Here is a 21,927-nt window from a genome sequence, read left to right as displayed (position 1 = left end):
TGAGCTCAGGAGTTCAAGACCAGCCTGGGCAACATAGTGAGATCTTGTCTCTATTTTTTTTTTTTTTTTAATTAGTGCTCACCTTGGGTACATATACTAAAATTAGAACCACACAGAAAAGATTAGCATGGCCCCTGTGCAAGGATGACAGGCAAATTCGTGAAGCATTCCATATTTTTGGGAGAAAATTTTTGCAAACTATCCATCTAACCAAGGGCTAATATCAGAACCTACAAGGAACTTAAACAAATTTACAAGAAAAAAACAACCTCATCAAAAAACGAGCAAAGGATATGAACAGACATTTCTCAAAAGAAGACACTTATGTGGCCAACAAACATATGAAAAAAAGCTCATCATCGTTGGTCATTAGAGAAATGCAAATCAAAACCACAGTCAGATACCATCTCACACCAGTTAGAATGGTGATCATTAAAAAGCCAGGAAACAACAGATGCTGGAGAGGATGTGGAGAAATACGAATGCTTTTACACTGTTGGTGGGAGTGTAAATTTGTTCAACCATTTTGGAAAACAGTGTGGTGATTCCTCTAGGATCTAGAAACAGAAATACCATTTGATCCAGCGATCCCATTACTGGGTATATAACCAAAGGATTATAAATCATTTTATGATAAAGACACATGCACACGTATGTTTATTACAGCACTATTCACAATAGGAAACACTTGGAACCAACCCAAATGTCCATCAATGATAGACTGGATAAAGAAAATGTGGCACATATACACCATGGAATACTATGCAGCCATAAAGAAGAGTGAGTTCAGGGTCGGGTGCGGTGGCTCATGCCTGTAATCCTGGCACTTTGGGAGGCCGAGGCGGGTGGATCACCTGAGATAAGGAGTTTGAGACCAGCCTTGCCAACATGGTGAAACCCCTTCTCTACTAAAAATACAAAAATTAGCCGGGCATGGTGGCGGGCACCTGTAATCCCAGCTACTCGGGAGACTGAGGCAGGAGAATCACTTGAACCTGGCAGGCAGAGGTTGCAGTGAGCTGAGATCACGCCACTGCACTCCAGCCTGGGCAACAGATCAAGACTTGGTCTCAAAAAAACAAACAAACAATAATGAGTTCATGTCCTTTGCAGGGACATGGTTGAAGCTGGAAACCATCATTCTCAGCAAACTAACACAGGAACAGAAAACCAAACACTGCATGTTCTCACTCATAAGTGGAAGTTGAACAATGAGAACACATGGACACAGGGAGGGGACCATCACACACCGGGGCATGTTGGAGGCTGGGGGGCAAGGGGAGGGATAGCATTAGGAGAAATACCTAATATAGATGATGGGTTGATGGGTGCAGCAAACCACCATGGCACATGTATACCTGTGTAACAAACCTGCACATTCTGCACATGTATCCCAGAACTGAAAGTATAATTAAAAAAAAAAATTAGGCAAGGTGGCATGTGCCTGTAGTCCTAGCTACTCAGGAGGCTGAGGCAGGAGGATCATTTCAGCATGGGAGTTTGAGGCTGCAGTGAGCTATGATTGCACCACTGCACTCCAGCCTAGGAAACAGAGCGAGACCCTGAGTCAAAAATAAAAATTTTAAAAAGTACAACATCAATCCTTCACTGGTTTTCCAGCCTGATGGCTTGCTCTGAGATTTTCAGACTTGCCAGGCCCCACAATTGTTTGAACCAACTTCTTAAAACGAATCTCTTGCCCTATTTATATACAGTCTATTGGTTCTCTTTCTCTGAAGAACCCTGAATAATAAACATGTCATACTATAATCCTAAGGGTGCCACATTGCCAGATCTCCTAGATCTCATTTTGGCAATGAATTTAATATATTTTTTCCAATGATATGCAGACCAAACAAAGCATCCACGGAAAATATTTTAATTTATTTTTTCATTCTAAGAATAATGCTGCAATGAACAGTGGATAATGATACTATTTCCTAAGTTTTTTTTTAATTCTAAATTTTAAGAAAGGTAAAATCCAAACAAATGTTTCCAATGATAGTTTTCAAATATGAACACCGTAGGTCTAAAAAAAAAGAAATTTTTTTGGTAGGTGATATATTTGCTTCATTATATGGAGACCCCATTTTGACCCACAACCGTGTAAATAACCTACATGCTGGACTAGGTTCCTGTCATCTAAAATCATTCATTCATTTACACATTTATCAATGAGTTCTTATTATATGCAATGCACAGAAAAAAAACATTGTGCAGGAGACACTTTACATCTGAATAAACTTTCAATCTAGTGTTAACTTTGATTGTTTCTTCATTTGTTGACATATATTTACTGAAGTCTTGCTATACATAAAGAACAGAAGCACTAGTAGGGGAGTTAAGACACATATTCATAGAACTATTGGACAAGAAGGCACGAGGTATGTATTGAGAGAGAGCCACTGTGAATAACTATGGTAGGAATTTTACATAGTGAGATCACGTCTAATGGACAAGATTAGAAAAGGATTAATAGAATAGCTGTTATTTAAAATAGGATGTGAAGCCTCAATAAAAATGGGATAGGCAGAGATGGAGTAGTCCAGGAGGAAATGACAACATATGAGAAAGCACTGAAGTGGGAAATTGTTGGGTGTGTCCATGGAATGCTGAACAATCTATTTTGGGAGTGTACAAAATAGTCAATTCAGTGTAACAAATATTTGGTGAGCACTTACTATGTGTGAAGCAGTATACCAGTGACACAAATATAAATGAAACTGGGAAGCAAAAAGATGATTGGTGAAATATTAAATTAGAAACAGGGCCGGGTGCAGTGGCTCACGCCTGTAATCCCAGCACTTTGGGAGGCCGAGGCGAGTGGATCACGAGGTCAGGAGATCGAGACCATCCTGGCTAACATGGTGAAACCCCGTTACTACTAAAAATACAACAACAAAAAAAAAATTAGCCAGGCATGGTGGTGGGTGCCTGTAGTCCCAGCTACTTGGGAGGCTGAGGCAGGAGAATGGCGCGAACCTGGGAGGTGGAGCTTGCAGTGAGCCGAGATCGCACCACTGAACTCCAGCCTGGGCGACAGAGCAAGACTCTGTCTCAAAAAAAATAAAAGAAAAGAAAAGAAACAGAGATGGCAGCAATATCGAGGAAGTTCATGAATGTTACATTAAAAAGTTTGGACTTTATTATATATGTAATGTGGTATTGTTAAATACTATTGATGGCTGAATGAGAGGGTGAAAATAAAGTTTCAGGGATTTTAAGTAAGGACAGAGAAGACAAGTAAACAGAGTAGCAAAAAAAGTTTGGGCATGAAATTATTCAGGTGTAGTCTAAGTAGGAAAAGGCAAAAGTGACAATGATTGCAAGGAAAAATCTAGCAAAAGCTGGTTATAAATTAAATTTAAGAAAGCGATGAATCAAAGATTACCTATGTAGGAGGCAACTGCCACCTGTGGACCTATAATAATAGTGATTCTGAGTGCCAAGACCAAGGGAAACACTGCACTTTTTTAATCTAACAAAATATAAAATTACATTTTTCTCAAGCTAATAGAAACAATGTTTAGAAACATCAAATTCCAGGACCTATAATTAGCAAGCCCATTCTAATACAAACTCTGGGTCCTTTGCTAGGCACAACCATTAAGTGACAAAATATTTTGTTAAATGCTCTTAAAAGGAGGTTGAGTCACTTTGTAGAATAACAATTAGCAGTTGAGAGCTATACATGTTGAAATTTAGTTTTATTCTTAAAACTTACTATGTTGAATAAGGCGCAGAAAATTGTGAAAACTGATAATGCCAAAAAACGTCCTTCTGGACGGAAAGCTATAGAAGATATAAATTTACTTCAGTAGCAATAGCCTCTTTACTAATTTAATTGTCTTATGTCTCAAGACAGCAAACATTTGTAAGTGATTTTATAAATTACATTTATTAATACATTTCCTTTGCACAGTGCTTTAAAGTTTTCAAAAACATTCAGATATATCTCTCACTGATTTTCATATTAAGCAGGTTAGATATTATTGCTGTTTACAGGTGAGGCAATCAACATTCAGAAGTTAAGTAACTTAGTAAATGCCATATTCTCTAAGTTGAGAGGAAGAAGAGATGAATGCTTAATAAATACAGTCCAAATCACTCGACATATAGAAAATGTATACTTTTCAGTTGTTTTTTTTAAATTGTTTTAATTTTCTTTTTGTTTTACATTCCAGAGTCACCAATAAATATATATATATAGTGACTTGAATAGTGAAGCTAGCTGTAAATTTTTAAATTTAAAGGCCCTGAAAATAGATATAACTTAATGGCATAAAAAGACTGTTTGACTCTAAATGTTACTAAATAAAAATTTAATCTGCCTCATATAAAGGGGTAACAAATTTCATAAAATGTGAGAAGTAGAAAAAGCTTTTCACGTCAAAATTAAAGAAACTGAAATCAAGCAAAGTTGAAACTTGCGTACAGTAATAAAAAAAAATCTGATTAATGCCAAAGATGGAAGTGTAATTCAAGTCTTCTTGTGTTCTTTTTAATCACAGCTGTTGCAGTATGGTACCATAATGTAGCTCCATAGATAGTTAATTATTAGAGAACAGAGGTGTGACAAAAAAATTTACGTCACTGGGTAGGCCAATTGACACCACTGATTAGAATATACAACTAATGAGATCAGGATCAAGTGTTCAACCCCACGCTTGATGAGGGATTTGCATTGAGAAAAATACTGCTTCACGGCTATAGTTTGCATGCTGTCATCACCAGTGACTTTTCTTATCAACTCGTAGTTCTGACCAAGAAAGCCTATGGTTCAATAAAAAACTATCAGTACCATTAAAACAAAACAAAAAAAACCCCATGGATTCTGGTGACAGCCAGCAGTATTTCTGATTGCTAAGGACAGTATATACACAGACCAAAAAAGTATATAAAGAGAAAAGGACCCACACTCAATAAAATTTACTAAAGTAATATAGAAAAAAATAAAGAATTTTACTTTTTTGTGTGTATATTTCATCTGGCCTCTATCTTTATGGTTTCTATGACTTTTAAATGTATACTACAAACCCAGTAACTAAGGTTAATGTTTATCCCACTTTTCACTATGTTAAACACCTAAGTATTTCATATATTATCAAAAAATACTAGTTCAATCATAGGAAACAAATTACCTTAAAAAGTGAAGCATTCTCTTCAACATTTTTGTTCTAAAATGTCAAATTTACCATATTCTGAATGGCATTACAAATTCACACATGGAATCACACAAAATATAACAAAAATTTAAAACACACTGACTGTTGTTAATTATAATATGTATAATAAATCCTATACTACTGGCACCAAACAACGAGGTCTAATTCCTGTCTAAACACCTTAATTTACACTTTCTTTAAGTGAAAGGAAACATAAGGAAGCACTATAAAATCAGCAAACATTGAAACAGGCATTCCCTCAATTAGAAAACAGTTTGTTATTATCATGCCTCCTGAACTTAGGAATGCAGCACTACAGGTTTATAACAACAGGAAAAAAATCATTACTAAATACAAATCTAATCCCTACAAGTTTAAGATTCTTTCTTGATGAAACTGTCTAGATTTAGATTAACGAAAGTGTCGCAAATGAATTTAGCATTTGCTATAGCAATCAGGAGGTACTAATATTTACTAATAGCGCTTTTATAATATGTGGAATTTATTTTAAATCTTGATATTGTTATTCCTCTCCTGCTATCTTTTCTGTTTTAACGCAAAAGAGCTATCAGCTACAGTGGTAAGTTTAATATCTCTACCCTCCCATCTCACTGGCCACTGCTCCTAACTGCCAAAAGAAACAAAAGGCCAACACTTCATTTTCTTAGCACTCAAAATATTCTAAAACTCAAAGGAAAGAAACAGAATAAAGAAACTCATAAACCTGTATTTCCATATTTCCATTTTCCTTAATTACATACAAGGGAATGGAATGTTTTTACCAGCAGCAGCTCTTAGACTGAACCAGAAAAAAAAAAAAAAGATTTTTGGAAAAAAACCCATTTTTTTTTTTTTAAAAAAGGCCAGTATCACTAATTAGTAAAGAAGAAAAAAACTGGGGAGACAGAGTCTCATTCTGTTTCCCAGGCTGGAGTACACTGGTGTGATCTCCACCCATGGCAACCTCTGCCTCCTGGGCTCAAGTGATCCTCCCACCTCAGTCTCCTGAGTAGCTGGGATTACAGGCACATGCCATGCCTTGCTAATTTTTGGAGTTTTTTGTAGAGATGGGGTTTGGTCATGTTGCCCAGGCTGGTCTTGAACTCCTGGACTCAAGTGATCCGCCGGCCTCCCAAAGTGCTGGGATTACAGGCGTGAGCCACTATGCCCGGCCACTAATTAGTAAAATCAAAGGAAAGGTAGAATGAAAGCCATCATCATATTTTAGTCTGCCCCTAAAACGAAGAGCTGATCATACACCCTCCATTGTTTTGGCTGTTGGAGAGTTGAGAGTCAGACTTGAAGTTGTCTCTTTTGCTGCTTCACAGTATACATTGCCGGCTGTATTCTGACTCGCTCCTGGCTCTACCTGTCCTAATCCTATATTTTCCTAGCCTTATTTTTTCTTAAATATTGGTAAATAACTTTCTCTAATATGACAATATACATGTATAAATGTATACGTAAATGTAAACTGATTTGGATAGTTGTAAGTATTGCTTACCAAACATAATCCATTATCTATGAGTTCTATCTATTTATGTAATCTATCTGAAAATTATAGAGTTAGTTTTAGGTTCCTTCACATAAAATGGAACCTTTTCATTTCCTCTATAACACAGGAAAATTAGTAGAAAAACCTAATATTTCTATGAATTAGTTGTGTTTCACATACAGATTTGTAAGCACCATTTACCAGGTGTGTAAGAAATACTGTTTACTTTCCTTTAAATCAAATTAAAGTAGACTTTGAGCTTGCAGGAAACTTAAGCTTCGTTTTTTGGTAATTTCCTCCCCCGTCCTAGAGTTGTACATCCCGGGAATCTTATACTGATCCCATTTAAAATAAATTTCTGTATATCCTCACAGAGTGCTCCCTGTACCTTTAAAAAAAGTGTGGTAAAATGACAACACAAAATTTACTATTTTAATCATTTTAACTGTATCACTTACTGGCAGTAAGTACACTGACAATATTGTACAATTACCACCATTATTCATTTCCACAACTTTTCATCATCCCACTCTGTGTAAATCATATAATTCCCCACTCTTATAACTCCCTATTCCCTTTCTCCAACTCCGGGTAACCTCTATTTTATTTTCTGTCTCTGTGAACTTGGCTATTTTAAGTACCTCATGTAAGTGGAATCACAAAATCTTTCTTTCTTATCTGGTTTATTTCACTTAGCATAACGTCTTTAGGTTTGTCCATGTTGCAGCATGTATCAGAATTTCATTTGTTTCTGAATAATGAATAGTGGGATAATATTCCATTCTCTGTATATACCACATTTTGTTTATTCATCTGCTGAGGGACACTTGGGTGGTTTCCACCTTCTGGTTAATATGAACAATGCTTTCATAAACATTGGTGTACAGTAACTGCTTGTCCTGACTTTCAATTCTTTTGGGTATATACCTAGGAGTGCGCTTGCTAGATCATATGGTAATTCTATGTTTGACCTTTGAGGAACCACCACACTGTCTGCCACAGTGACTGCATCAATTTACATTCCCATCAGCGATGCAGGAAAGTTCTCTGTATCTTTTTGTTTTAGGAGAAACGTGGAATCTCCCTGGAAGATGCAACTTCCCTTAAATTTTTGAGTGGATACCAAACATTCTTCCATGCATCACACATTGTGCAGGTCTCTTCCTATGATATATCTTCATTCAATATGTACGATTTATCTGTTTTTGGGTCATGCTCAGAACTGAGTGCTTCACTTCATTTAAGCATTTCACTTAAATAGTAACATTCCACTTTCCGACTTCAATCTCCTGTCTCTTCAGCTCTTGAATTATACATATTTGTGTGTGTGTGTATATATATATATATATATATTTTTTTTTTTTTTTTTTGAGACAGAGTTTCACTCTTGTTGCCCAGGCTGGAGTGCAATGGTGCAATCTTGGCTCACTGCAACCTCCACCCCCAGGTTCAAGTGATTCTCCTGCCTCAGCCTCCTGAGTAGCTGGGATTACAGGCGTCTGCCACTACACCTGGCTAATTTTTTGTATTTTTAGTAGAGACAGGGTTTCGTCATGTTGGCCAGGGTGGTCTTGAACTCCTGACCTCAGTTGATCTGCCCACCCTCTATGTTCAGAAGCCAACACTGACCCCTACTTTATGCAGGGGTGGGGGTGCGGTTAATACTAATTGTAGCCTCACATTTACAAATACAGCTATTCTTAACTCCTTTACTCCTGTCTCTGATCACAATTTGGCCAGCTTCTTGTTCAAGGTGAACTTTTCTGCAGATACTCTAAATTCCATCCCTTTCTACCTCCTCTGGAATCCTGCTCTATAAGAATTCTTTATTTTGGCTTCCTCAAATTAGCCATAAATATACTCAAGTATTTGCTATTTTTCAAAAACAAAAATCCTTAACCTACATTTCCTCTCTTCTCAATTATCATTACCACCTTTCTTACTCAAGTTTCTTCAAGGACTGCTCTATTGTCCAAATTGCTATGCTTCTTTACCTCCTAATTACTCTTCAATTCATAGAAAACTGATGTCTATATCTAATACTCTATTGACTAAACTACTCTGTGGAAGTCACTAATGGCCACTGAATTTCCAATGTAAGTTAACCTTATCATAGTTAACCACTTAGTAACATTTGACTCTTTTTTCCTATGGGAAATCTTCTTTGGTTTCAGTGATATATTTTTTGGTTCTACTCCTACCTCAGTGATCTTTTGTTTTAAAAAGAAATATATCTTAACACTGGTTGATCAATAACAATTAACCAAGCACTGTGCTAAGAACTGAATCTACTTAAAACAACCCTATAAGTAGGTACTATTACTCTCATTTTAAAGAAAGGAAAGGAGCTTGGTGAGGTTCATTTTTACACGACCACACATGGCATGGCTGTCTAATTGCAAATCCCAGTGGCTTTATTACATCACCAGAAATTTTTTTTAAGTAGCAGTGAGAAAAGTAGTTGTGAAGCATATCTTTGAACCAATAATTACTAACCTCTATTTAGAAGAGATCATATAATCCTACTAGACTCATGTAGATTTTAAAGAGTATTTGAAAAACAAGAATTTTAGCTTTATGATTTTCAAAAATGATTCAATCATCTTCCACAATTCATCAGAGAAGGAGCTTCAGGAACTGGCATCAAGGTTTGCTTGTTAGAAGTAATGTCAGTTCATGCAACATTATCATACACCTCTTGGAATTCTCTGACACTGTCACTTCATCAACAGAGCACCTACTGTCCTGTCCCATAAATATTACTGGAGAATGTTCCATAAAAACCCTCCCCATCAATAGGGTGAATCTACTAATTACCACATTGCAATGTCCATGGTCAGGGCACAAATCACATGGCATTCATGTGTTAATAATTGGTTTAATATCTGCCTCTTTATTACTTTACCAAGAAGAGACCCTAATTTAACGCAGCTAACTGAAATATGCATGTAGAACATCAGCTCTCAAACTTGGCTGCATAAAGGAGTTATCTAGACAGCTTTAAAAACACACTGATGTAATCAGCATGGGGTGGGCTAAGCGTCAGAATTTTTAGAGGCCATCAGGTTATTCTAATGGCAGCTACAGTTGAGAGTCATTGGTGTAAAAGACAGAGGAAAGAGTGTAATATTCATTTTATAGTCCAAAATAAAGTAGGTTGGTAGGATGTATTCATTCACCATTAGGGTTTTCCTCATCTGTCTGCCCACTTACAGACACTAATTCTAATTGCAAAAGCAAACGATTCCCAACAGTCAGTGACCAACCAAACATACTTGATGTTTGATAACTGCATTAGTTTCCAAGGACAGTCATAACAAAGTACAACAAACTGTGTGGCTTAAAACAACAGATATTTAATATCACATAGTTCTGGAAACTATAGAAGTCTGGAATCAGGTGTCGGCTGGGCTATGTTCTTTCTCACAACTGTAAAGGAGAGTCCTTCCTTGCCTCTTCTAGTGTTTGGTGTTTGCCAGCAATTGTTGGCACTCCCTGGCTTGTAGATAAATGGCACTCTTCTCCCTGTGTGTCTTCAGATTGTCTTCCCTCTGTGCATGTCTGTCTCTGTGTCCAAAATTTCCCCTTTTTATGGGGACACCAGTAGTAGTGGATTAGAGCCCATCCTACTGACTTTATTTTAATTTGATTACCTCTGTACAAACCCTATTTCAAAATAAAATCATATTCTGAGATAGCAGGGGTTAGGACATCAGTATAACCTTTTCGGGGGGCATAATTCAACCCATAACTATAGCTAACTACTGCAGATGTTAGTAATATTGCTCCAAAGCAGGAGTGCTTAACTCGGGGATGGGAAAGAATTATATCTTTATTTTCACCAACTCTCATGGAACTACAGTATTTCCTACAATTATGAACATGAGCAACAAATCGCAGTAGTAGTATCAGTGGTTCTTGAGAGTTTGCACCCATAGAAATCACTGGTATTTTCACGTCACATTTCAGCATTTGCAGTTATCCAAAAATACCACTTACAGTCATCACTGGCTTGAAATTAAAGATGTTAATGGACTTGCTGCTAGATCTAGTTATTTTATCCATTAATAATGATGCATGTATATCGTGATGTATCATGACATAATATTTTCTTAATTGTACTTCAGTAAAACTCATTTTGATTTCATTGCATTTTATGCATTTTAACTTTATTCTGAGAAAAGGTCCAAATTAAAACAAAAATCTTTCAAAAACTTAACAGCTCCCTTGGTGAATTCCTACATTTCAGACTTGAGGATTTTTTAAACTTAGTAATGAAAGAATATACATGGCGTTGTGCATCGGTGTGTTTTTTCAGTGTTTTCTACCGTGATCTGCTGTAAGAATATGTGTTTTACACATAACCCAATACACAATCTTTTCTCGCTTTCTCACATACAAACCTGAAACAAAAGTTTACCATTACTATAAGAGATGCATTCTGACATTTCTATTCATTTTCATTAAAAATACCTACCTTATTAATTTATGTTACAGAGGTAGTTGTGAATACTCCTGTAACATAAATTAATGTCTGTCATATTAAAATACATGAAAGGTTATTACTATTGTTACTCATGTGTGTTTTAAAATATATATATTTAAATATATATTACATTTATATAAGTATAAATATATATATATTTTATATTTATATTTACAATTGTTTTAGAGGTGATATTTAGATGGGCAAATAGCTCAACAGCTATCCAGGCTTCATTTAGACAACTGGTAATGGATTATGTAAATTTCATACTTACGATGAAAGTGGAAATTTAAACTTTACCAAATATAGCAAAGAGAAGAGGTAGAATAATAAATATTATAAGCCTGAATCTTTATAAAAATGCTTTAAGTGCATAATATTTAATTTCATTGATGTATTTCCTCATTCACTATTGTAAAATCAGGTAGAAACATTTCCCAAAAAAACAATATTTACTTAACCCCAGGCTAAAAAGAATTTTACCTGTAGTAAACTCGAAGGGTCTGGATTTCCTCTTCCAGTTTTTTGTACTGTTGAACTGCAGTTTCTCTGGCTTGTTGCATAGATAACAACTTTGCCTGCAAGTAATTAATATTTTAAGAAATTCAGAATTCATTTTGGTATGATAAAATACAGTACTACAGTAAGAACAGTAGTCTTAAATTACTGACAGTTAAAAAAAACCTATGAATGTTTTTAGCAGTGTCTCATAAGTTACCAGAAAATAGTCTAAAGGCATTAATAATACAAACACTAAAAACTTGAACATATTAAATTTAGCAATCTTGCTCATTACTAAACTTCAACTTTATTTATCTGTACCATCAGATATATGCCCTTCTGCAATGTTTAACTTTATACACAGAATTCAGAAAGTGGAACATGGGTTTCAGAGAAATATCTATAGTAGAGATAAGTACAATGGGTGTTTCACATACAAATTTAATGTGGCTCCACTGCGTGATCATACTAGATTTTCTTTTAACTTTATTAATAGTAAAACTCAGAAAATTCTAAATATGTTGTCAAGCCATCTTTGATATTGAATGTGAAAAAAATACAGCAGGCTACAGACTGATTCTTTCAGTTATGATTTAACCTTTTCAATTCCTTCTCTGTGGGAGAAAAACAAATCCCGAAAGGGGAGAATGGCAGCAACCCTAAATGCTAGTGATACTTTATTAAAGGGGCATTATTGTTCCTTCCTGCTATAATTTTTGAGTTTTAAAGAACAGGTAGTCAGTTTTTTTCAATGAGGTTCAACGTAGTAATTTAAAAAGAATTTGCCACCCTCCCACCGTCATTCCCATTGGATTTCAAACAACACCTAAAACAGTTTTCAACGTAACTTTGAAAATCTGGCACTGGTAAGTCAGGTTTTAGTACTGTTTATTCAAAGTTAAATTTTCATAAAATGGTTATCTTTCACTTTGCTTTAAATGGTGTTTGAAAGGTAACACAGAGCAAATTGTTGTCACAAACCTCACAAAGTAGGACACCACCAACAATTAAAAAGTAATAGAAAGTTTGGAGCCACAGGTTCAGAATTTTGCTGAATTCATATAATTTCAGAATTTTGCTGAATTGTTTTATTGTGTAAGAAGTCATAAGAAAAATTGTAAAATCCTGATTATAGGAAAATTAATCAATGTAATAAAAGTGAACTTTACAGAATGCCACTTTTCTACTTTGATAATAATTTTAAAAACAGGCAGCAGTTTGCACCTTTGCATATAAGTTTCAGCATTAAGATTAATTTGTTCTCTGAACTGGTAAATTCTATCCAAGTGTTACTTTATAGTTAAATTTAAGATGTTTGAATGCTTGCTTTAACATGACATAGTCCATAATTAGAGATAAAACATTCTAAAAAAACTAGGGAAAAGCAGCTAAAGTAAAAAATAGATGGCTGATTCTTAACGTCAAAGAATGAAAGCTTTTCCAATTTTCAGTATACCATAAAATGTGATTAAAATGGTAACTTGGAAGACACAGATACCCACTGTGACTAATGGCAGGTCAAAAAGAATCACACATATCACATTCAACTTTAAAAGCTTCAGACTTCAGACATACATTTAAGGAATATCAAATACTGAACGGGTAATAGAGATTCTACTAAATAAATATGTGCCAGTGCTACGTATGTACAATTGATGAAATAAAATGATTATTTTGAAGTCTTTTACTTGGTACCTGTGCACAGAAAACAAAACCAAAACCAACCAACAAAACAAAAATTCTTGTAGGAAAACACTAAAATGTAGTTTTTGCCTAGAATTTTTCGTAATGAAAATGGGACTGTGATAAGTTTAAATTCCCATGCTTAAGGTACTATTGAAAATTTCACTTTCTCCTCCCACATTTAGTTCACTATGAAGACTTGGTGTTGCTTTATAACAATTCACTCAATTTCTTAATTCCCAGTATCTGATTTTCTTCCTAGGCCCTAGTGATTATGTTCAAAGCTATTATAAACTTTCTGGCTTTACAATATCCTTACTTTATCAGATATATGCTTATCCAGCAGCATTTCTTTTTTCAGAAATACCCTTACTTACCCTATGCTACAGTGATCTTGTTCAGTCTCTGTGGCTAGAATGAACTTCATCCCCCATCACCTCAGGTATAAGATCCAGGTTGTCTAATTGAAGTACCGCATCCCACCAGCCTCAGAAGAAAACCAAGTCCTGACGATATCATTTCTACCCTTGGATTCACATATGCCAGAAAACAGATCCAGATCTGCTTCCTGGACTTACAGGGTAGATAAATCCTTTGTTGGGGGGTAAGTTGGAGGGTGACTTAGGCTAGTCTGAGTTGGGTATCTGCTGCATGCATTGTTGAAACACTCAACCAATTTAAATGTGCTATTTACTTCTATAATATTTCCTAGATTGATATTTATATCACATAATCCTATCATACTATATGTCAAAAATAAATCTCTTATCAAAAATATCATGGAAATTAACAAACAAGGTATTTTTCCTGTTTTTCTTTCAGGCATCCTATTCCCATATTTCTGGCAATTACTTTTATAAAAACTGCATGCATTCATTTACGTGTATACTTGCAAAAATAAATGCATGCATTAAACAAAAACTAACAAAACTCAGTGTAAGAGAATATACAATGTAAAGTAAATCTCCCACCTCCTACCCTCAGTACTACAAATCCCTTCTCCTGAGATTACTAGTTATCTGTCCATTGTACCTCCTTCCAGAGATAGTCTACACATATGTAAGCATATATAGATACTTGCAAATAAATTACCCCGATTTACAAAATTGATAGCACTTTATACACACTGTTATACACACCTTGCTTTATTTTTTTTTCAAAAAGTGCTATTTTGCTTCACATAAAAAAAAAATTCAGCCAGGTACAGTGGCTCGTGCCTATATGGTAGCTAATGCCTACATGGTAGCTCATGCCTCATTTCCCAGTGCTTTGGCAAGCTAAGGTGGGAGGATTACTTCAGCCCAGGAGGTTGAGATCAGCCTGGGCAACATAGCAAGACCTCGTCTCTACAAAAATTTTTAAAATTAGCTGGGTGTGCTGGCATGCACCTATAGTCCCAGCTACTCAGAAGGCTGAGGCAAGAGGATTGCTTGAGCCCAGGAATTCAAGGCTTCAGTGAGCTAGGATCACACCACTGCACTCCAGCCTGGTCAACAAAGTGAGACCTGTCTCTAAAAAAGAAAAAAAAAAAATCCCCGACCCCATTCCACATATCACACTCATCAGTCACATCCCTTTCTTCCTTCCCAGTCCCAAAGAAAAACACTTCTATGAATTTGGGTTCATTATTTACAAGTATATTTCATACTTTTACTATAGTATAAACATTTTACACAAGTATAACACTTTTTCTTCTTATACTCATATTTTAGGTAAAATTTTATCAAAGTAAACACATATGCAAGTAAGTACACACATGGATTTTTCGATGTCGGACTTACTGAGTCATAATTTATATAAGGTAAAGATTTACCCATTTTCACTATATAGTTCTGTAAATTTTGACAAAGTTATCCAGTCTTGACAGAGAATATTCTTGTTACCCCCAAATGGTCCTTGTGCAACACTGGAGTCAATGCCTTCTTTTCACACTCAGCCTCTGGCAATCAGTGATGTGATTTTTGTCCCTACAGTTTTTCCAAGAATGTCATATAAATAGAATCATACAGTATGCAGTCTTTTGAGTCTAGCTTCTTTTACCTAAACATAATTTTTTGAGATTCATCCATACTATTTCATGTGCTGGTAGTTTATTCTTTTATATCACTGAGTAGTATTCAATTGTATGAATGTATCACAATCTATATCTACTTACCTGTTAGACATTTGGCTGATTTCTAGTTCTTTGGCAATTACTAATAAAGCTGCTATAAATATCTACATAGAGGTCATTTTTGTGGAAATATAACTTTGTTTCTCTTGGGTAAATATCTAAGAGTGAAATTGCTGAGTCTTGTGGTAAGTGTGCATTTACACTATATATAGATATATATAGCTATATAAAGTTATATATGGATAATAAAGTTACATACTTTATTTTGAAACGCCCAAACTTTCTGCCTATAATGATATCACTTTAAAGCATCCATGCTTAACTACAAATCAATGCCACTTTTTGACCACCTACTATGAGTTAGGCATTCTTTCAAGTGTTTAAAATATATTACTATAGTCTATTCTCATAACCAACCTATGAGGTAGTTCCTATTATCCCTATTTTGCAAGATATAAAACATAGGTTCATAAAGCTTAAGTAATTTCTAATTATAACAAAGCTAGTGAACTCAAATAGAAATTCAGAGCCATTTGTTCCAAAATACATATTTTCTTTTTATACCACTGTATACATTATATATAAATTACATAATTCCAGGTGACATAATGGAATTAAATGATCATTTGATAACAGAGTTAATGACAATAATCAAAGTTCACAGAATAATCAGAATGTATTTTATTATACCTTACGTGATTGAAAAATGGCTTGGTTAACTAAGGTTAGTCTTATAGTTACCTATCTTGATATCAGTCTTGACCAATGCCATCTAAATAGGACAGCCATTTGTGTTGGGACTGTATGAGAAATGAACTACATTGTTTCATTAGAGCTTAATCTAGTAACTCAGAATGACAAAGAAAAGACCACACTGTTCACATCACTAAGCACTATTCTTAACCAGTATTGTGGATAAACCACTTTTATCTCTCCTTGAGATCTTGTTATGTTTGGTTTAAATGTGTTTTTAATAGTTATAGTCTGATACAGTTAAGCCTTATTTTAGTAACTCCAAGACCATGAATGGAAATTGGTTTTTATCTTAGAACAGAGACATTTGATGTTATGTGTGATATCTGCTAAATAAAGAAGCATACAGTACAAATTAAATCACAGAAGCAAATAATTTTAGACTTGGAAAGGATCTCTGAGGTAATACGGAACCTTAGTTTTATAGAGGAGGAAATTGTTGCTAATACAACATGTTCAGGGAAACATTTGGAAATTGTCCAAGGTTTCATAGCTGGTTAGAAAGAAAGTTAGAACTAACAAGTATCCAGAAAACATTGCTTATTTTACCATAGAAGACCACATTTCAATATGGTATAATTTAATATATGTGATAGTTATTTTAATAGTTATTTCCAGAGTAACCATAAATATATACGATTGAGCTAGCACTATTAAACACATCCATAAAATATATAACTGGATATCTCCAAACAATACATCAAGTTAGATGATTGCTCAAAGACATGACTATAGACCTACTAGGATTTTAATTTTTAACCTCAGAAGAAGGTTAAGAACCTAGTAGAAAAGAAACATAACTAAGTAACTTGTGTAAGGATACCCAAAAAGTTAAAAGCTATTTTCAAAAGGATAAAAATGACCAGGTTTCAATTAAACCTCCGCTTCACAGGAAGGCTTGGATTGCTTACCACTGTGTATTTCCATAGTATATTGTTCCCTACAGCTGATTCCTTAGAGGTTGTTCTATTTTGTCCTGATGTCATGTCTCTCTGTTTATCAGACCAGGTTCCTCAGTCAAAAGTAGTCATATATACACTGTCAAGTGATATATGAGATAGTCTGACATGATGAGAGAGAGAAGAAAAGAGTTTGAGTTTGTGGTGGAAGCAGAAATCAAAACATTCACAGGCAGAAACTGATTCATGGGCAGTGAGCAGAAGCCATGGAGGAGAGAAAGGCAGGGGAGAGAGATGTATGCCAGAAAGACAGTGCAGCAATGGTGATTAAAAGCATAGTCTATGGAACCAGAAAGGCTGGGGTCACACCCTGGCTTCACCACTTACAAACTGTCCTATCTTGGCAAGTTAGCAAATCTTGATGTGCCTCAACTTCCTCACCTACAAAATGTGGTAACTGTACTTTATATCTTAGAGGGCTGATGTTAGGAAGAACTAAGTTAAAATCTGTAAAACACAACAGCACCTGGGACATAGTAAATTCTTTAATAAGTGATTATTAAATAAACAGTAGGAAAATAAAAACTAGCTGGATCGCTCAGCAGATGAAGCAGCAGAACATGTGCTGCAAAACAAGTAAAGAAAATAAAATCTAGTGTAGATCTACCTGGTACCCTGAAAACCTTTCCACATAATGAAAGATGTCCAAGTCCCTGAGAGGTCTTGCTGTTTACGATCTTCCTCATGATTCTATCCTCACCAGAAAGTCTTTGTTGACCAAGGTAACTAGGAGAGTTTTCTTGTTCTTTGTCATAGATCATGTAATTTTCCTTCCAAACAAAATTAGTACAGTCACACACAGAATAACAATGCTTTGGTCAACAACGGACCACATATAAAACTATAGTTCCATAAGAATATAACACCATATTTTTACTGTACTTTTTCTATGTGTAGATATGTTTAGATGCATAAATACTTGCTGTTGTGTCACAGCTGAACATGTTGTACAGGTTTCTAGCCTAGGAGCAATATGCTACACCACATAACCTAGGTGTATAGTAGGCTATATTAGCTAGGTTTGTGTAAATACACTCTATTATGCCCATATAATGATGAAATCACCTAAGCATACATTTCTCAAAATGTATCCCCACTGTAAGTGATACATGACTGTATACAAAATGTCATATTCCTCAAGAATCTCCTTTTACTGTATGTCATAGGATTTCAATGATCACCTGCAAAAAGGGGATACATTTTAAAGACTTGATTTTAATGGATATTTTTTATTAAGTATAGTTTAAGTTGGATTCTCTTTATCATTAACACCAATACCAGAATTTATAATACTTTAAATATGTATAGTGATGTGTGATGTATAAGACTTATACTATATTATCTAATTTGAGATAGTAGGAGCTTGAATACTTTCAAGTATGAATGAATGAATAAATGCTATTTCTATCATTTTAGAAGAGAGGAAAATAGAAGAGAGATTATCAACTACATAGATGGTCTGCTAATGAGGGGGCAAATCCTGGTCTTCTTTCAAGTCCTAACAATATGGTACTACAGTTATACACAGACACAGCAAAATAGGAAGACATGCCAGACACCATTCTAAGTGTATTCTATATTCATATATCATTTCTCACAAGATATTGTACAATAGCTACTATTACTATTCTATTACATAGATGAGGAAAATGTTACATCACTTACTTGTCAGGCAGTTAGTGAATGGTGGAGCAAGGGTTTGAACTCAGGAATTATGGCCCAAGTCTCTCCTTTTAACTACTATGCTACAAATACTAGACAAAATTTGGTGCTTTAAAAAAAATCTGTGCTAATTTTTTTTTTTTTTTTTTTTTTTTTTTGAGACCGAGTCTCGCTCTGTCACCCAGGCTGGAGTGCAGTAACGCAATCTCGGCTCACTGCAAGCTCCGCCTCCCGGGTTCACGTCATTCTCCGGCCTCAGCCTCCCGAGTAGCTGGGACTACAGGCGCCCACCACCACGCCTGGCTAATTTTTTGTATTTTTTTTTAGTAGAGACGGGGTTTCACCATGTTAGCCAGGATGGTCTCGATCTCCTGACCTCGTGATCTGCCCACCTCGGCCTCCCAAAGTGCTGGGATTATAGGCGTGAGCCACCGCGCCTGGCCAAAATCTGTGCTAATTTTTATCAGTGAATTATATTACCTAATTTGATTTAAATAAATTGGTACAAGAATTATTTTTTTAAACATAACTCATATAGTTTAAGATCTCATCCAAACCTTTCTTGGAGGCACATATATAGTTTTTGGATGTTAGTCCATTTAGTGACAAAAGGTCATCCATGGTGTTTCCCTCAACTTCATGGACCCCTGGCAAAAAAGTAGTATTACAGCTTCTCAGAAATATTACTAATAGTATATAATTTAGTTTTAAGGAATAATACTGATAAGGATTTCTCTCTACTGCAATAACTAACTCCCAAAGAAGCCTACTCTGTTTTGGGGGCAGGGGTGGCACAAGTTTCCAAGCATTTATCCATTTACACATATGCAGGTAAGGTAGAGGGAAAAAAAATCTCTACTGGATCTAGCAGTGATTCAGCAAGTGTTCGTTCTGCTTGTTTTGCAAGTGTGTTTTTAAGACACTATTCTCAGTCAACTAGCCTGAGTTCCATTCTGTGCTTGTTTCCTAGTACTTGCCTTAATCTTGAATCCAGACCTGTGCCTGTTTACTTGGATTCGGTTTCTGCCTAAATTTGTACCCTTCAAAGTATTGTATCACTTTGGCTTTTTCAAAACACTAAATACTAAGATATAGAGGCATAAACATGTAATTGTGCTTCTATATCAACAAAAACAAAGAAGAAACTCTGAAGCAGTAAAAGGTAAATGATTATTTAAAAGGGATTCTCAATAAGATTAACAGTGAATTTCTTATAAGAAACCATGGAGGCCGGGGGCAGTAAGATGGAATATTTGAAGTAATGAGAGAAAAGACATGACGAGATATTTCACAAGGGAAGATATCTACATGGCTGACAAACATGACACACATGCTCAACATCACTAGTTTTCAGGGACATAAGACTTAAATCCCAATATGCTGTCACTTCACCCACAATTGAAGAGGTAAAATTACAATGACTAATAATAGTAGGATATACTGGCTAAGATGTAAAATGACTAGAAATCTCTTACATTTTGGGTGGGTGTATAAATTAGTTTCACGCTTTTAGGAAATGTTCGGACTATTGATAATGGATGGCCTATTATGAAAATATGTCACTCACTAAACTAGGAGAAGTCAACTTGTCTTTTCACATGTATTATGGGTATTATTAAAGATTATATTAGGTTAGATTTGATTTTTAATAAAGTCATTAAAATTATAGGTTAATAATCCTTTATTCACAATACAAAAACCCCAACATTTCTGAAAACAGAAAAGAACTTTAAAAAAATTTTTGGTCCTGAAATCAAGTGATGTTAAACCTAGGTAAACTGATGTAAAGCTATTTATGGTCTTCCTTTATCTCACTAATTGTAAATATTTACATTTTGTTGCAGAAATACTGTGTTTGGTTAGTTTTTAACTTATATTTGACTCCCCCGCATTGTTGCAGGCCGTTGAAAAGCCCGTAGCCTTGAGGCACTACATTTATGGGATAAAACAGCCTAGTAAAAAACCCTTTTAAACTAAGGTGTCTTAGGAACTGCCTTGTTTCCCAATCCGTCACTCCAACCAGATGTTGTTACTTGATCCTATCTGTGGTCTCCTGCCCACATGTAATCTGGGAGGAGATCTTATCCTGGGCATAATAGGCAGAATAATGTCTCCCAAAGAGGCCGACATCCTATTCCCCAGAACCTGTGAATATGTTAGGTTATATGAAAAGACGAGAATTAAGGTTTCAGGTGGAATTAAAGTTGCTAATCAGGTGACCTTGAGATGAAGATTATCCTGGATTATCTGGGTAAGCCCAATGTAGTCACAAGTATCCTTTTAAGTGGAAGAAGGAGGCAAAGAATAAGAATCAGAGAGCTGGCAGTGTAGGAAAGATTAAACTGGCCATTGCTCACCTTGAAGATGAAAGGGGGCCACAAGCCAAGGAACATGGATAGCTTCTAGAAGCTGGAAAACTTGAGACAACTTTAGGCATATCTTCTCATTTTCTTTATGGAGTTCTTTTTTTGCTATTGCTATTTGTTTCCATATTTATATTAACATTTATATTTAAATGATTATTTAATACTATTAAAATAATACATTAATATTTATATTCCTTTTTAAACTATGAGCTCCTTGAGAGTTTGAACTTTGCACATATGCATGCTTTTATACATGGTACAAATAAAGATGTGTATTAAGTATTTGATAATATTGAAATTAGTATAAACCATTCATGCTGGCATTTAAGGCCTTCCACAATGTGGCATTGAACTCTCTTTTATTCCTTCATGCTCACTTTAGCCAAGGACCTGCCATAAATTCTGCCTAATTGTAATATTCCCTCCACCTAGAACAGCAAATCTATGCCATGCTACCAAATCTACATCAATCCTTCAAGGCCCATTTTAATTATTACTTCTTACATAAAGTCCTTTCTTGATTATCTTCCCCACTCCAGAAAATTTTTCCCCTGCAAAATCCTTAGTAATATTTTTTAAATTTTATTTTATTTTACATGAATGTTTTATTGAAGTATAATTTACAAACAGAAAAGTTCAGGGCTCAATGAATTTTCATGAAGTGAACACACCTGTTTAACAGGAAACTAGATAAAAGAATTATTTCCATCACCCTCAAACATCCTCATGCCTCTACCTAATCTT

The 21,927-nt window shown here is 35.2% G+C and overlaps 1 protein-coding gene and 1 non-coding gene across 3 annotated transcripts in view; one reads left to right on the top strand and one right to left on the bottom strand.

The window, feature by feature from the left end:
* MIPOL1 (mirror-image polydactyly 1) overlaps positions 1-21,927 on the bottom strand; it is a 370,127-nt gene that overhangs the window by 121,807 nt on the left and 226,393 nt on the right. For both annotated transcript variants that reach the window (XM_003263723.2, XM_030813713.1), the window contains one exon: positions 11,630-11,724. In XM_003263723.2, the coding sequence (XP_003263771.2) occupies positions 11,630-11,724 (95 nt within the window). The remainder of the gene's footprint in view (positions 1-11,629; positions 11,725-21,927) is intronic.
* LOC115836256 lies at positions 75-179 on the top strand. The gene has a single exon (XR_004031218.1). It is a non-coding gene; the product is annotated as a U6 spliceosomal RNA (small nuclear RNA).

Source organism: Nomascus leucogenys, chromosome 1a (assembly GCF_006542625.1).
Source record: "Nomascus leucogenys isolate Asia chromosome 1a, Asia_NLE_v1, whole genome shotgun sequence".
NCBI classification, from domain to species: domain Eukaryota; kingdom Metazoa; phylum Chordata; class Mammalia; order Primates; family Hylobatidae; genus Nomascus; species Nomascus leucogenys.
This window is presented reverse-complemented; position numbering and strand designations above follow the sequence as displayed.